The sequence below is a fragment of the Falco cherrug genome, chromosome 5, assembly GCF_023634085.1.
Source record: "Falco cherrug isolate bFalChe1 chromosome 5, bFalChe1.pri, whole genome shotgun sequence".
NCBI lineage: Eukaryota > Metazoa > Chordata > Aves > Falconiformes > Falconidae > Falco > Falco cherrug.
In genome coordinates, this window is record NC_073701.1 from 60,649,856 (window position 1) to 60,663,172 (window position 13,317).

Consider the following 13,317-nt stretch of genomic DNA (forward strand, 5'->3'; position numbering starts at 1 on the left):
AAATGCGGTTAATTGATTAGCTAAGTGGACAAAAATCTAAATGGCTATGAAGGTTTGTTATATCATTAATTCTTTATCCCATTTATAGGTTTTAAGTTTTTTGATATGGCAGATCTGCTATTCAGTGGACTGCACTTCTTCCACTCTTTTGAACCTTTAATATAAAATAAGTGCTTTGGAACAAAAAAAACCCAAACAATTGGGCATTGACAGTGATGGAGAGCTATGCAGCAACAGTGATCTTGGCAACTTCTACAGGAAAATTTGCAAATTTGACTCACTTTTATGTATTTTAATATGTAAGATTTGAGGTCAATCTGTATATCCTGAATTTTGTACTGTAATGAACTATAACTTCAGCTACAACACTTTGTAATTCTGATGATACTATTTGCGATAATGACGAACATCATCTCTGTTACAAACTGGTACTTGCTGCAAGCAAAATTTGCTACAAAACTGTGGGCATATGTAAGATATAGACTTTGTCAGGCATCCATAGTAAGTGTTAAACTGCAAAGTCTTTAGCCCTTGATATATAGGCAGGTAGGGTTCTACATATGCAGTGTCAGCTCTAGGAAGAGTTTACCCCAGCATATAATAACCCCACCACTAACTACTTAAATAAACATGGACTTCAGGGATTCATACCAGTCTTGATTGAAACAGTATTGAGGAGTGGAAGCTGCTTGAAATCTCTCAGAACTTTTGTAATTGCAAAATTATTCTCATCTGTTAGTAAGTTTGAATAAAAAGTGTTTGGGGCTGCTAGGGTTTGACTTCAAAGAATAACTGTGGTTTGCCAAGGCAAGAAGTAGGTAATTAAAGCAATGTTTAGAGACACACTGAAAGCTTCAAAATGGGACAACTTTAAGGCGAAGGTTTTCTAGACTGGAGTGGAAAGAAAGTGAAAATAACCCAAGAATGTATTAATGCATGTCTCACTGAGTCTCCTAAGAGTTCCTGAGAGTTGTGTAGTAACTGCAGTTATTATCAGAAAACTGACTGTAAGAGTTATTTTCTGACATTTTCAGTGTATTATGTGGCTGTGAGTTGCCACACCAAACTTGCTCAATTCACAAGTCAAAACAAGACTTCATTATAAGGCTAACAGTGCAACCACAGTCTATTGTCTGAAAGCTGGCCACTGCTATTGCTTCATACACCACTACCAAGAGGGCTGACTGTGGACCTAGGGCTTCTATTACAATCCTTTTCATGAACTGTGAAGCAAAACGGAATTTGCTTTGTAGTTCTGCAGTATATTGAGTCATTGGTGTTAATGGTAATGACTAGTTTTCTCTTGAGAGATGTGACTTCAAAGACACATGCTGTAGAAGGCGACATGTAAAGTAACCAGGTGCCATTTCTATAGGATATTTTTCACCTTAAATGTATGTTAAAGTTTGTGTATTAGGTTTACTATTCACTAATATTCGGTATTGCAGATAGATATCGACATGTTTTCACAGCACACTAGGGCTTAAATGTTCTCTAATAAATTAGGTTTTGTTTATAGCTATGGTCTTTTGAACTACTGCAGAAGACACATGGCCATTATGAAAAATGTCTTGGTTATACTAGGCAGTCTACTAGGATTGTTTCAGTTATTTGGAGATGGATGTTACTGATGATGGATGTTACTGATGTCAGCCTGATTTTTCTTTTTTTTTTTTTTTTTCTGCCCCCCACCCCCCACCCCTTTGGCTTCCAGTACTTAGTTGTAGAGAAAAAATTCCCATCTTTGAAGTAGTTGATTCTGCATTATGGTTGATTTCAAAGTTTAAAGAGACACTCAGTTATACAGCTAATACCCAAACAAATCTTCATTTCTTTTAAATTCTTCAGGACAGGAAAATTTCCATTCAAAACGTTTTCTTATGTAGCTGACATTGTTTAAAGGTTGACTACAAGTATCTCCTTGTGTGCATTATTTTCATGACTGATGCAGGCGTGTAATTTGAGGTCAGGACTGAGCCAGCCCAGCTCCTTGCTATTGCCATCAGGAGTGGCATCATCTGCCTGTCCCTCCTTCCCACCTCCCCCATCCTCTCCCAAACCATGCCTTTCTCAGGCTGGGAAGCGTCCTCCTCTCTTCTGACTCTTGTGCTTATCTGACCGCACAGGGAACTGGAGTGGCTAGAATACTTTTGCCTTTTTTGCTGGGTGAGTTTTCTGCACAGAGCCAGCAGCTCCTGGTGTGCTCAGAGAAGCACTGAAGCCCAGCAGAGGTGGCAGCAGCAGGGCTCCACGTCTGGGAAGGAAAGGAGGTGAGGAAGAAACAAATCCTCCTATTTTAGCTGCAGCTAACTTGCAACTGACTTAGCAGTGTCACATCGCTACACCTTTTGAAATGACCTAGTTAATTTGGGTTTCTTTCATGGTGTAAAACTATATAAACATTTAAGAAAATGACAGAGTTAATGCTTGAGTTTCTGCCGTTACTGTGCTGGGCCAGAGTTGGAGTAACCCCTGTTGATTTTAAGATGGTTATTCCACATTCACAGCTGTGCAAAATGGTGACACCTGCCAAAGTGACTTTTGAAAAATTTATGGTAAAGCCCCATTTTGAAGTAACTTTAGTTAGCATTAGCTGCAGAGTTTGGGTTTTGTGATTTTTTTTCATTGATTCAGAAGAGACATTCTATAAATGGTAGCATGTCCTTGAAAACAAGTGTTTGAAAAGACTTTAAAAAATGGGTTTACTAATGCTTTGGACTTTATTATCCTTAGAAAGCACATTTCTAAACATTTTTCAGTTATTTATAAATTTATATATACTACCCAGTTATTTATAAATTAATATATACTACCTGTGGATCAACACAGTCCGTGTGAGCTCATAATATATACTTTAGGGTCAACAGTAAAAAGAATATTTATATTCCTTTCAGCTAATACCATTTTCTGAAAATAATGACAGAACTACAATCACAGAAACATGACAATAATAAAGGCCCTCCTCCTAGGCAAGAAAAGATACTGCCAAAGTTCAAATAGTTTTGATGCTTTAAAACTGTCGATATGAGGTATCGTAAAATGTGTAAACATTCAAATAAAACTGCATGGACTTGATCTACTGCAGGCTTATATTTTTGGAGTTGAATATTCTTTTTTTTTTTTTTTCTAATGTTTTCCAATAAATATAGGTATTTAAAATACATTTTTAAACATTGAATTTTACTTTTGTGGTTCTAATTGCTTTGAAATACTCTATCAACCTAAAAAATCTGTTTTAAAATCAGGTCTGTTTAAGGCACTTGACATAGGACACCTCTCTAAACATAATTTTTCTGTTTTCATAGCAGCATATTTATAGAAAAAGTTGTGAGTTAAAAGATCTACTTTTATACTTATTTGCTTTATAGAAGCTGGGAGGACTGGGGGAACCAGCTGGGGATGGTAACTCAAGAGAACCCTGACCTATTAGAAACAGACATATGAAGGGTGTCAAATTAGTTTTGTGTTTAGTCATTTTAGAGTAAGATGTTTTATCCTTCTATTGATCTACATTTAGGCTACACGTTCTTTTCCTGTCTAAAGCTCTCTGTGGTAACTATAGATTTCTTCTAAACCACTAACAGAAGTCAGCACCATGTTGTTCACTAAGCAAGCACTCTTCCAAGAAGCATAAACATGAAGCATGCTAAAATTATTTAGCATAAGATTGGAAGGGGAAAAGTAGAGAATAAACCACTGCTGTGACATCACTTCACAGAATTCTACATCATCCCAAGGAAATACCTTTGCTGTCATATTTGTTGAAGGCTTTTGCTGACATATTTTAGTTAATTTAGTCACCCGCATCTCCAGGCGTATATTCAGTGTCTAATACTCTGTGGATGCTTTCATTGCTGCTTGTTTGTAGCATATAAAATCCAGTTTTATGTTAACTAGGTGGGTTGCTGATTTGCCAGCATGCCATTCTGGATCGGGCATTTATGAATTGTTTTTAAGCACCAAAGCAGACAATGAAAGCTTTATATCAGTTCCCCAATTAGCAGTAATCATTCTTGTTAAACTTTGGTAAAGAGCTGTAGTATGCAATGAATGTAAAGTATTCATTCCTGGGCTGTTTCTTTTTTTTTCTTCTTCTTCTTTTTTTTTTTTTTTCTTTCCTCCCTGCATTTCTACATTTTGTCAAACAGCCTTATGCTGCTTGTTATTTCTGTTCATATTGCAGATTGAGAATGTTGATGTCTGTCTTAGCTTTCTGGCAGCCAGAGGCGTAAATGTCCAAGGTCTTTCTGCAGAAGGTAAGAGAAACCAATCATCAGAACAAGTAATGGGATTTTTTTCTGAAAACTAATTTTCTTAATGCAAATTATTTGCATCTAAATAACAAACTCCAGCTGTCTTGAAAGCATGAAAATATAGATTAGTGATGGTGAGTGATTTTCCTTTTAATTTTCCCTTCAAATTGAACCAAGAAATTCAATATGTTTATGAAGCTTGAGAAATGTTTTAAAATAATATTTTTCAATAGTATTAATCCTTCCATGTTATCTCCACAGTATTAATAGGTACAGTGTTTCCCAAGCATACTTTTTAACTTGTTCATGTATACAATTCAAATCAACAAACATGGATATGAGAACCTAACTCAGGTAAACCCAGGGAAGACCATTTAAGCAAATTTATTAGTAGTAGTAATGCTGTAAGGGTGGGTCTGAAAATTATTGTGTTCCTTTGATGTCATGTATTTCGTGAGAGAGTGAATGGTCTTGCTGCTTCTATTAAAACCTTTTTTTGCAGTATTAGTCACCTCAGTTGATTGCCAGATGCAGTTACAACTAAGTTAATAAATGTATTAAATCAAAACCATTAAGATACCAATTGTCTTATTTAGTATGTAATATTGTCTTGGTAATGAGAAATTAAGTCAGGTAGATACTTCATCTTGTAAATTAATAAAACGTATACAAGCGTTTGGCCTGTAACAAATTAAGCAGTTCTGCAAGGAGCTATGCACCTTCAAAATCCTTCTGGCCTCTGTGCAGATGAAGGCAGTAGGTATTAATGGGGTGTAACCCCATATTTTTATTTTGCTTGTAGTGCAACTAAAACATAGAAGAAAAAAAATATTTTTTTTTTCAGAGATGGTAATTTCAGTCGATTTTCAGGAGATACACAGGGAAAAAATTGTGAATCCTAACCAGTGATCTTGAAATTAACTCAGAATTGTTATCTTTCACCATCTGCACCTCTCTAGTACCTTAGCAGAAGCGTCACACGGCCACAATATGTACTGTCTATTCACTGTGATTGTCAACTTACAGAAAGCTCCTTAAATGATTTAAAAGGACCTCTGTATATACTGTAGATATGTTGATGCAAAAGAGTACTGAACATTTACATGTTGCTGTTCACCTCAAAGCTGTTTAGAACTTGATTTTTTAGCCTATTTTTATTTACATATAAAATAATGATAAAATGTGTGAATAGCATTAATTTATTTAATGAGAATACTCTTCATTGTTTAATACCATGATATGGCGAATGACACTTTTTTCTGTACTTTGTGAAATCAAAATCTGAGTGCATTCTGTAATACATTTCTTTATTCATACCTTTCTTTCGCTTTGGAAAATAATTTTTTAATAGGATATAAGCTTCAACACTGTAGCTTTAAGTTTAAATACTACTAAAAGCAATAATACTACATAGTGTTAAATGCAAGGACTATTTTTTAAAACTTTCATTATCCTCAAACTGAATTTTAGAAGGCAGACCTTGAGTTCTGAAATAAGATTAAAACTAGTTATGGTGGTTTTGAGTTGGTCATAAATCTGGTGTAAATGCCCTATATAATTTTTTAATTATATTAGTTCAAATTATCACAATGTGATACAGTGTAGGTCCCTTAAATATACCATTTTTAGCATGTAAAATCTAAATATTATGATTTCTTTCAAGGAGAAGAAATTGAGAAAACCAGACTTTTTATCATGAAATAGTCAAGTTACCTTCATAACATTTTGCCAGCATATTTATGTTTAAAATCAGTTCAGTTTAGAAAGTGTAAATCTGCTTCTTGTAACAGCCTTTGGTAAATGTGCCTTGTTACTACTAAGTCTTTTATTAATGATCAGAAATTTTCTGAAATAGTAAACCATGAGCTTATGAATGTTTGAAGATTTCACAAGTTTTCCACCCCATTTTGACATGAGCAAGGAGGTCTCAAACAGAAGTAATTGTCAAATGTTGACTGCAAAATCTCTACTGGAGAACCCAAATGATACATAATAAGCCAGTTGCTACAAAGAAGAATGCTCCCCTTCTCTTCCCTGCATGTGTTTTGTACAGATTTGAAGTTTCTGGATTTTCTTTCAGTTTAAGAGAAATCTTCCAACTTTAACTCTTTTAGAAGTAGAAAAGAAAAAGAAGTTCAAAACTGATAATATTCTTCTTTAGAAATAGTAAAAAATATATTTTAACACAGAAAGAGTGAATTTCTAAGATAAAAAAATGAGTGGGGTTTAACAAACAAAGGGTTCTTTTTCTGAATAGTAAATTATGCAAAATCATAACAATAAAAAACTGGCATAAAGTACAGAAATATTTTTAGAATCACAGCAACATAAAGATGGATAATTTTGTGGTTTTGTTGTTGTTGTTTTTTAAAGATAATTTTAAATACAAGTTTCCTTGTTCCTTGATAATAATCTTCCTTGAAACCATGACTGCAAAAGTCATTGCTGCCTAAAAAGACTTCTAATTCTAAGAAAGTTCTGCATATCTCTGAAGGTCTCATGGGGAATCAAAGATCCTTCAGCATCTTCATGGGGAGATGAGAAAGTATGGATACTTAAATTTTCATTTTGCGAAGTTCAGGATTGTGTTTGCTTTTGAAGAACAGGTTGAGAGCATAAAGGCTGCCATGTTTGCTGGCCTGTTCATGTATGTACTAACATTTTGCTTAATCCTATTGAAAGAAAATTAGTATGGTTTTAAAGACATGAATATGACAGTCATTGTTTTCAAATTCTGCTTTAAAAATTACCCAAGCAAGCTGTGTAGCACACACAACTCAGTATTAAGATTTGCAGAGGAGGCAGAAAGATTGCAGTGTTGCATTTTAGGTTATAAGGCTATAGGCCTAATGAAAACCTTTCACCAGAAGTTCAGTGCCAAAGAAAATTATAATGAGGTTATGAACAGACTGAAGTGCTGCAGATAATTTCATTAAAGCCTCCTGAGGCTTACTTTTTGACACAGACATCCTTTATGACAAAAGAATAACATTATCCTTTTAAGAACTTCATCTCAGGCTGGGGAAAAACTAAGAAAGGAATGGGAGACATGATGATGCTACTGTGGCTCACCAGAATTTCATATGGGTAGCTATTTTAGCCTCATGTGAAAGCTGTAGTTTTGAAGTCTTCATTAATCAGTAATAGCAGTGTAAAATAGAAAGCTAAAATACTGTGTAGTCCAAAAGTTCAAAGATGTAATAATGAACTTTATGGTCACCATTTTTAATAAGTATTTTCCATTAATCTCCTCTCATGTTCCTAGCAAATTCATGTCAATGGGTGTGCTCACCTACAAAAGTGTTACCATCTCCACTTTCTGATTCTTCTAGAAGTCATTGTTTATTTCCAATGTGCACAGAATTTGCCCAGAAAGCAAGACGAGTAATTTAAAACCATAAGGTAGAAAGGGTGTGTACCTAAGGCCAGAAGGAATTCAGATTTTTCTGAATAACTCTGCTTACTGAGAATATTTGTGCTGCTTTGAGGAAGGAGTATTCATTTCAGAGTATGTATATTATTTGGGGTTTGGTTTACTCTTCTTTATGACCAAGTACTTGTGACTAATCATGAGAACCTTATTTTGATGTTTATTGCAACAGTGACACATAAATAAGCAAAGATTATAACACAATAAAGTATCAGCGATACCTAATATCCCTGATATTAGAGATAAATGAAGATACGAGACATAAGTATGTATAGCTGTAGGTATGTACAGAGATGTTTTAGTACAAAACTGTTACAAAACTGAGTATTTTCACTTCTTTTTTTTTTTAATAGAAATAAGGAATGGAAATTTGAAAGCCATTTTAGGGCTATTTTTCAGTTTGTCTCGGTACAAACAGCAGCAACATCATCAGCAACAGTACTACCAGTCTTTGGTGGAGCTACAACAGCAAGTCCCTTCACCTCCAGCTGAAATCAGCCAGTCCAAAACACACCAAGATATGCAGTCGAGGTAGGTTAAAAAGTTAATTTTCTCAGGTATAAAAGCTTTTTATTTTGCTATTTAAAAAAGGTGAAATTATGTGAAAAAATAGGTCACTTTAAAAGTCTGGCTTTTTCTTTTTTTATTTGCAATGGATGTAGGAAAACAGTATCTTAAGTGTTTGTTTTGTATTAAACTTCGGTGTAAAGATAGAGTGAGAGCAGAGAACATTCCCAATTAAATTTAGTTCAGATTTTCATTACTTTCAAGGCTTTCTTTCACTTTATTATTGATTCTGCTGTCCTTCACATAATGAGACAATTAGCATACCATAAGGTTAGTATACTGGTTATTTCAATGTTTTCCTTACATACCCGGTTCTACATCTAAATGAGCAACTTCAATTGATTAGCAAAATACATGGGGAAAAGGCAAAATTAATAATTTCATTTGTTATAAACTCTTTTCAACCCCAAACATTCTGGTTTTGAGTGCCTAATTCTATCTGAATGTTTTTTGAAAGGGAGAAGAAATGGTCTTAATCTAGTTGTTTCTTTTAAGTGGTCAGTTTATGATTTCGTTTTAGGAAAGCAAAGTACTCAGTAGAATCCTTAATTGCAGAATTACATAGCTTTCAGACTGAAGCTGAAAACATATTTTGGGAAGGTAGCTGCTTACTGGCCATGACAAAAGAATCAGTTTTAAACAGAGATATGCATTTAAATGGAAAGAGTATTAGCAACATATACTTCATTGGGTAAGTTAAAAAAAAAAATAAATCACTATGTACCATGTAAAGTGCAGTTCTTAATGAAGAGTTCTATTTATTGCTTTCTTGGGTTTGGTACTGGTTTGATTTATTATTTGCTTGTTTAAAAATTTTTGGATACTTACTGAGCAATTGTATGTCTACAGTGTGATAAGTCAATGATCTAGGATGAATTAAAGGTATTAGACTGAGTAATGAAATTTTGGTTCTTGAGTTTATTCATATCTAAATTACACTTTCATGTTTATAGTAAACATATTTCTTCTTCAGCTGAGAAAACTTTTCACACTTCAGCTTGATGGAAATCTTTGTCTTGAAACTAGAAATGTAAAAATATATTTATAGGAAAATGTTGCTGATGGCATTTTAGTTACTCTGATAAAAAAATTAAGATACACTTGTGTTTGCCTTGGGCATTACAATGTGAAACACTTTTTTTTTTTCTCTCTGCTACTGAAAATTTATGTCTTTGAATGCTTTCTCTGTCAAGTTTACTATTAACATGTAGTCTGGAATTATGGTGTGATCCTAGAAGAATCTGACCACTCTCAACATTTTCTGAAGTTTAATTTCTGCTTTCTGATAGAAATTTAATACTTCATAAGAGGCAATAACATATTGTTGTTCAGAAATGAATTGGTTTTCCTATGAATGTAGGTCTACAAGTGTTCACTGCTTTAATCAGTGGAATTAAAGGCTTAGCCAGCTTCATGTAAATACCTTTCATTATTGTTTTGTGTTTATAATTTAGTAAAAGAACAGAAACATTTCCTGCTTTTCTTATTTAACCATGGTGAATTTTTAATAACCAAATAGTTACAGTGTTCCTTTATATATCAACATTATTGCAAGGAATTCTGTTTGTCAAAAAAAGCTTGGAGCAAAGCAGTTGTTTACTATTTGGAAGACAGTGACAGCACACTACTTTGTCTGCTCAGGATTGAGGAATGATAGGCAAAGAGGGGATGCATTTTTTATAAGGCTTTCTTTTCATTATAATTCCCCAAGATCTCATGGTCCTTCCATGCCTTTTTCTTCTCTTCTACTTTACTATGTTGAAATATACTTCATTATGAGGAAAGGCAGTCATTCCAAGTCCAGAGCCCCAACATTCATGCTTTCATAAAGTGACATCTGAGGCTGGTTTTACAAAATTTCTATTTCCCTCAGCATGCTTTAGACCTTCTACTTTAATGCCAGGAGTTTAAAATAATTTTGATTTTGATTAAATTTTTATTCATAGCTATATTTCATCTGCAAAATGTTTCGATGTTAAAAAATACTACACTGAGATTGATACCATCTTTCTTACTTCTTATCTGTTAAACTGATAGCAAGATTTTTTGTTTGCTTTCACATACACAGAAGTTCAGTGTGTCACCATAAACTCTGGTAGTGCCTGAGAGAATAAGAATTTCCCTATCCATACATTTTTCAGTAAAGCCTTTCAGGATGAAGAAAGGTCCCTACTTCTAAAAGCTTTCTTCTGCATGAAAGATTTCTGTCTTCTGCTACAAATATGTCTAGTATTCTGAGCTGCCAGAAGAATAAGGAGCTCCGAGACTTAGAAGAAAACCCAGAAATATATATTATTTTTTAAAATACTAATTGCCTTTTTCATTTTTCACTAGTTCAAAGTAATATTAGGAAATTAGCATAAAATTATATGTCCCCTTCTAAGAAAAAAGACTACATTTGAAGAATAGGTTTTCCACAAGTAGATGGGCAGATACGAGTATACATTAATATGAACTCTCTGTGGTGGACTTAGCAACCCTTCTTTACAGAACAGTCATTTAATTTAATTTAATTCTTTTTTTCCCATCAAAACAAGTATTTTGGAAAATAATTCAAAATTATTTCCCAAACAGCTTTTTAGTTTTAAACTGTTAATGAGTAATAAAAGCTTCTGTTTAGAAAGAAGCCAAAATATGAAATTTTTTTTAAAAAAAAGATGCCTTTGATGTGATTCATCTTGCCTGCCTTTTGCTGTCTGAAATGTGGACAGGTATCTTAGTGACTCCCAAGACTGATTTGAATGATATGATCACTTTCATGACAACTATTTCTCAGCATTAATTACAGAAGGAACCAACATGACTAATTGATTTACAAGGCAGGCGCTTATGATTTAGAAAGTCCTAAGGAACTTATGTGGCTGCTCCATGGGACACTTGAGACCTTGAAGTATTTTTGGAAAAAAGTATTTTCATACAGACACTTAAACCTTCCCCTTTCATTGAACAATGAGTATTAAAAAGTGATAAAGTCTAAGGTATGTAATAATCTCACATTCTTTATGTGGAATTATTAACTCAATAAACTCACTACTATCAATAATAGAGTAACTTTACTTTTTTTTTTTTTTCCCTAAAGTAGTAGTAATAAACCAAGCTATTTTATCCTTTCATAGTGGATGTTAATATTTAAGGCAATTTGTTATTACAGATTTATTGTGCAGCTATGCCTCACTTTATTAGCCTGTGCAGTTCTGAATATGCTTTTAAAAATTCTTAATAAGTTCTGTTTTCTAACATTTTATACTGTGAAAAGGGCTGGCATGTGAAAAACTTAAGGCAACAAATTACTTATTGTGTATATTTTGGAAAAATTATTTGGCAAATACACATAACAGTATTTCATTAATTTGGTCTGTGGTCCTTTGTTACTTAGTAATAGTTCTTCCAGGTTTTTGGGGTGAGAGGAGCAACAAAAATTATCTTATTATTAGGGCAGAAGCCAGATAATTAATATAGTAGTGAACACCTGAATGGCACATTCTTCTTTGTTTGGTAATGGCAAAACTAATGTAAGTAATCTAAGTAATGGCAAACCTAATTTGAGTAAATTTTCAAGGGTATTGCAAATGTTTTCTTCTTATACCTATTGGTATTTTATTTTACTTGAAGACTCACATATTTCTACTGTGTTATACACCTGAGAAATAAAGCTGTCTTTTTGAAGCACTTTATACATTGAAGTGCATTTAATATATACATGATTATATATGTACAGACATGTAAGCAAAATCAAAACATATACACTGAAAAAGGTGGATGCTTTTTATAGACTTCGTACTTTTTAAAAATATTCAGTTAGCAAACATATTTCATGTTGTAATTTAAGTCTTTGAAATGATGTCTTAATAATCATAGTTACTTTAAGTTAGATTATTCCATTGGAAAATGTTATCTTATTTGTTGCTTCCACCTAAGGTGTAGTAAGCATATTGCTCAATTTCAACTTGATTTCCTAGGGAGTAAAAAGCCGTTGTGTTTACTTTATTAAACAAATATGAAAGTGATGTTCTCCACTGTTTCAGAGAAAAATATGGATTGTACATGGCAGAGAGAAGTACCTATAACAAGTCACACAGAAGATGGTCAGGGTGGAGAAGTGGTAGCATTCAGGCCCTGCTGAAGGCCAAAGAAGTTTTGTCCTTGTATGTACAGGGCTAGTGTCTCACTCTCCTAGTTAGAGAGAGTGGTCCTCATGATGATGACGATAATGATGGTACTCTCATCCTGATTTCCAGGTTTTGATGTCCTCCGTAATGATCAATGTCTGTGATCATTACTGGGTCTGAGCCAATTCTGCATGCCACCCAAGTAAACCTACTTCAATATCAACTTCAATGAAAGGGTGTTTGGGCCCTTTGTGAACAGAAGCTGAAACAGGCACAAAAAGCAATATTAGGATTCCACAGCTTTCATAGCAGGCTGTTTTGATAGAGTAAACAAATAGAAGCCCCAAGGGAAGGTCATAACCAGAGTATCATGAGACTGACAGGATTAGGTTTGTGCAGAAATATGGAATTCTGAAGACTAGTTCAGGAGGCTAGTTGTCCTTGGATGACTAGGTAATCACTGTGTTCTACAGGAGACAACACAGATCAGGAATGTCATTAAACTGATTTCTGGAGAAGCCTTTCTTCCCTTAGTGTAAGGTTGGCATAAGAGGATAATGAATTTTCTACGTCAGGCTCTAACACAGTTATCTAAAATTATTAGTCAGTGAGGCGATACTTTAACATTCCTGATCCCATGTAATCTGTTCATCACCAAGCTCAGAATTGTGAAAATTGTGCACACAGAGAGTAATATTCTGCATGTGAAAGAGTATCATTGGCCTATCTAATGCTAGGGCCGACAGCAACATTTCACATTAAACATAAAAAGAAGGAAGTAAGTTGATTTATGGTGAGTGGAATTTCATTGTGAAGAATATGCTGAATTTATGGAAGATTATAATTTCATACCACTAAGTATAAAAACTCTTAACATAATTTAGATGATTAGTGGAAAAATCTGCAGTAAATAATAAATGGTAACCTAAGGGAGAGAATGGTTTTATATGTGATTTCT

The 13,317-nt window shown here is 33.8% G+C and overlaps 1 protein-coding gene across 7 annotated transcripts in view; it reads left to right on the plus strand.

Moving 5' to 3' along the window:
- The window catches only part of NAV3 (neuron navigator 3), a 414,479-nt gene that overhangs the window by 243,905 nt on the left and 157,257 nt on the right, over positions 1–13,317 (plus strand). For all 7 annotated transcript variants that reach the window (XM_055711535.1, XM_027808516.2, XM_027808518.2 and 4 more), the window contains exons 4-5: positions 4,184–4,256; positions 8,037–8,214. In XM_055711535.1, the coding sequence (XP_055567510.1) occupies positions 4,184–4,256; positions 8,037–8,214 (251 nt within the window). The remainder of the gene's footprint in view (positions 1–4,183; positions 4,257–8,036; positions 8,215–13,317) is intronic.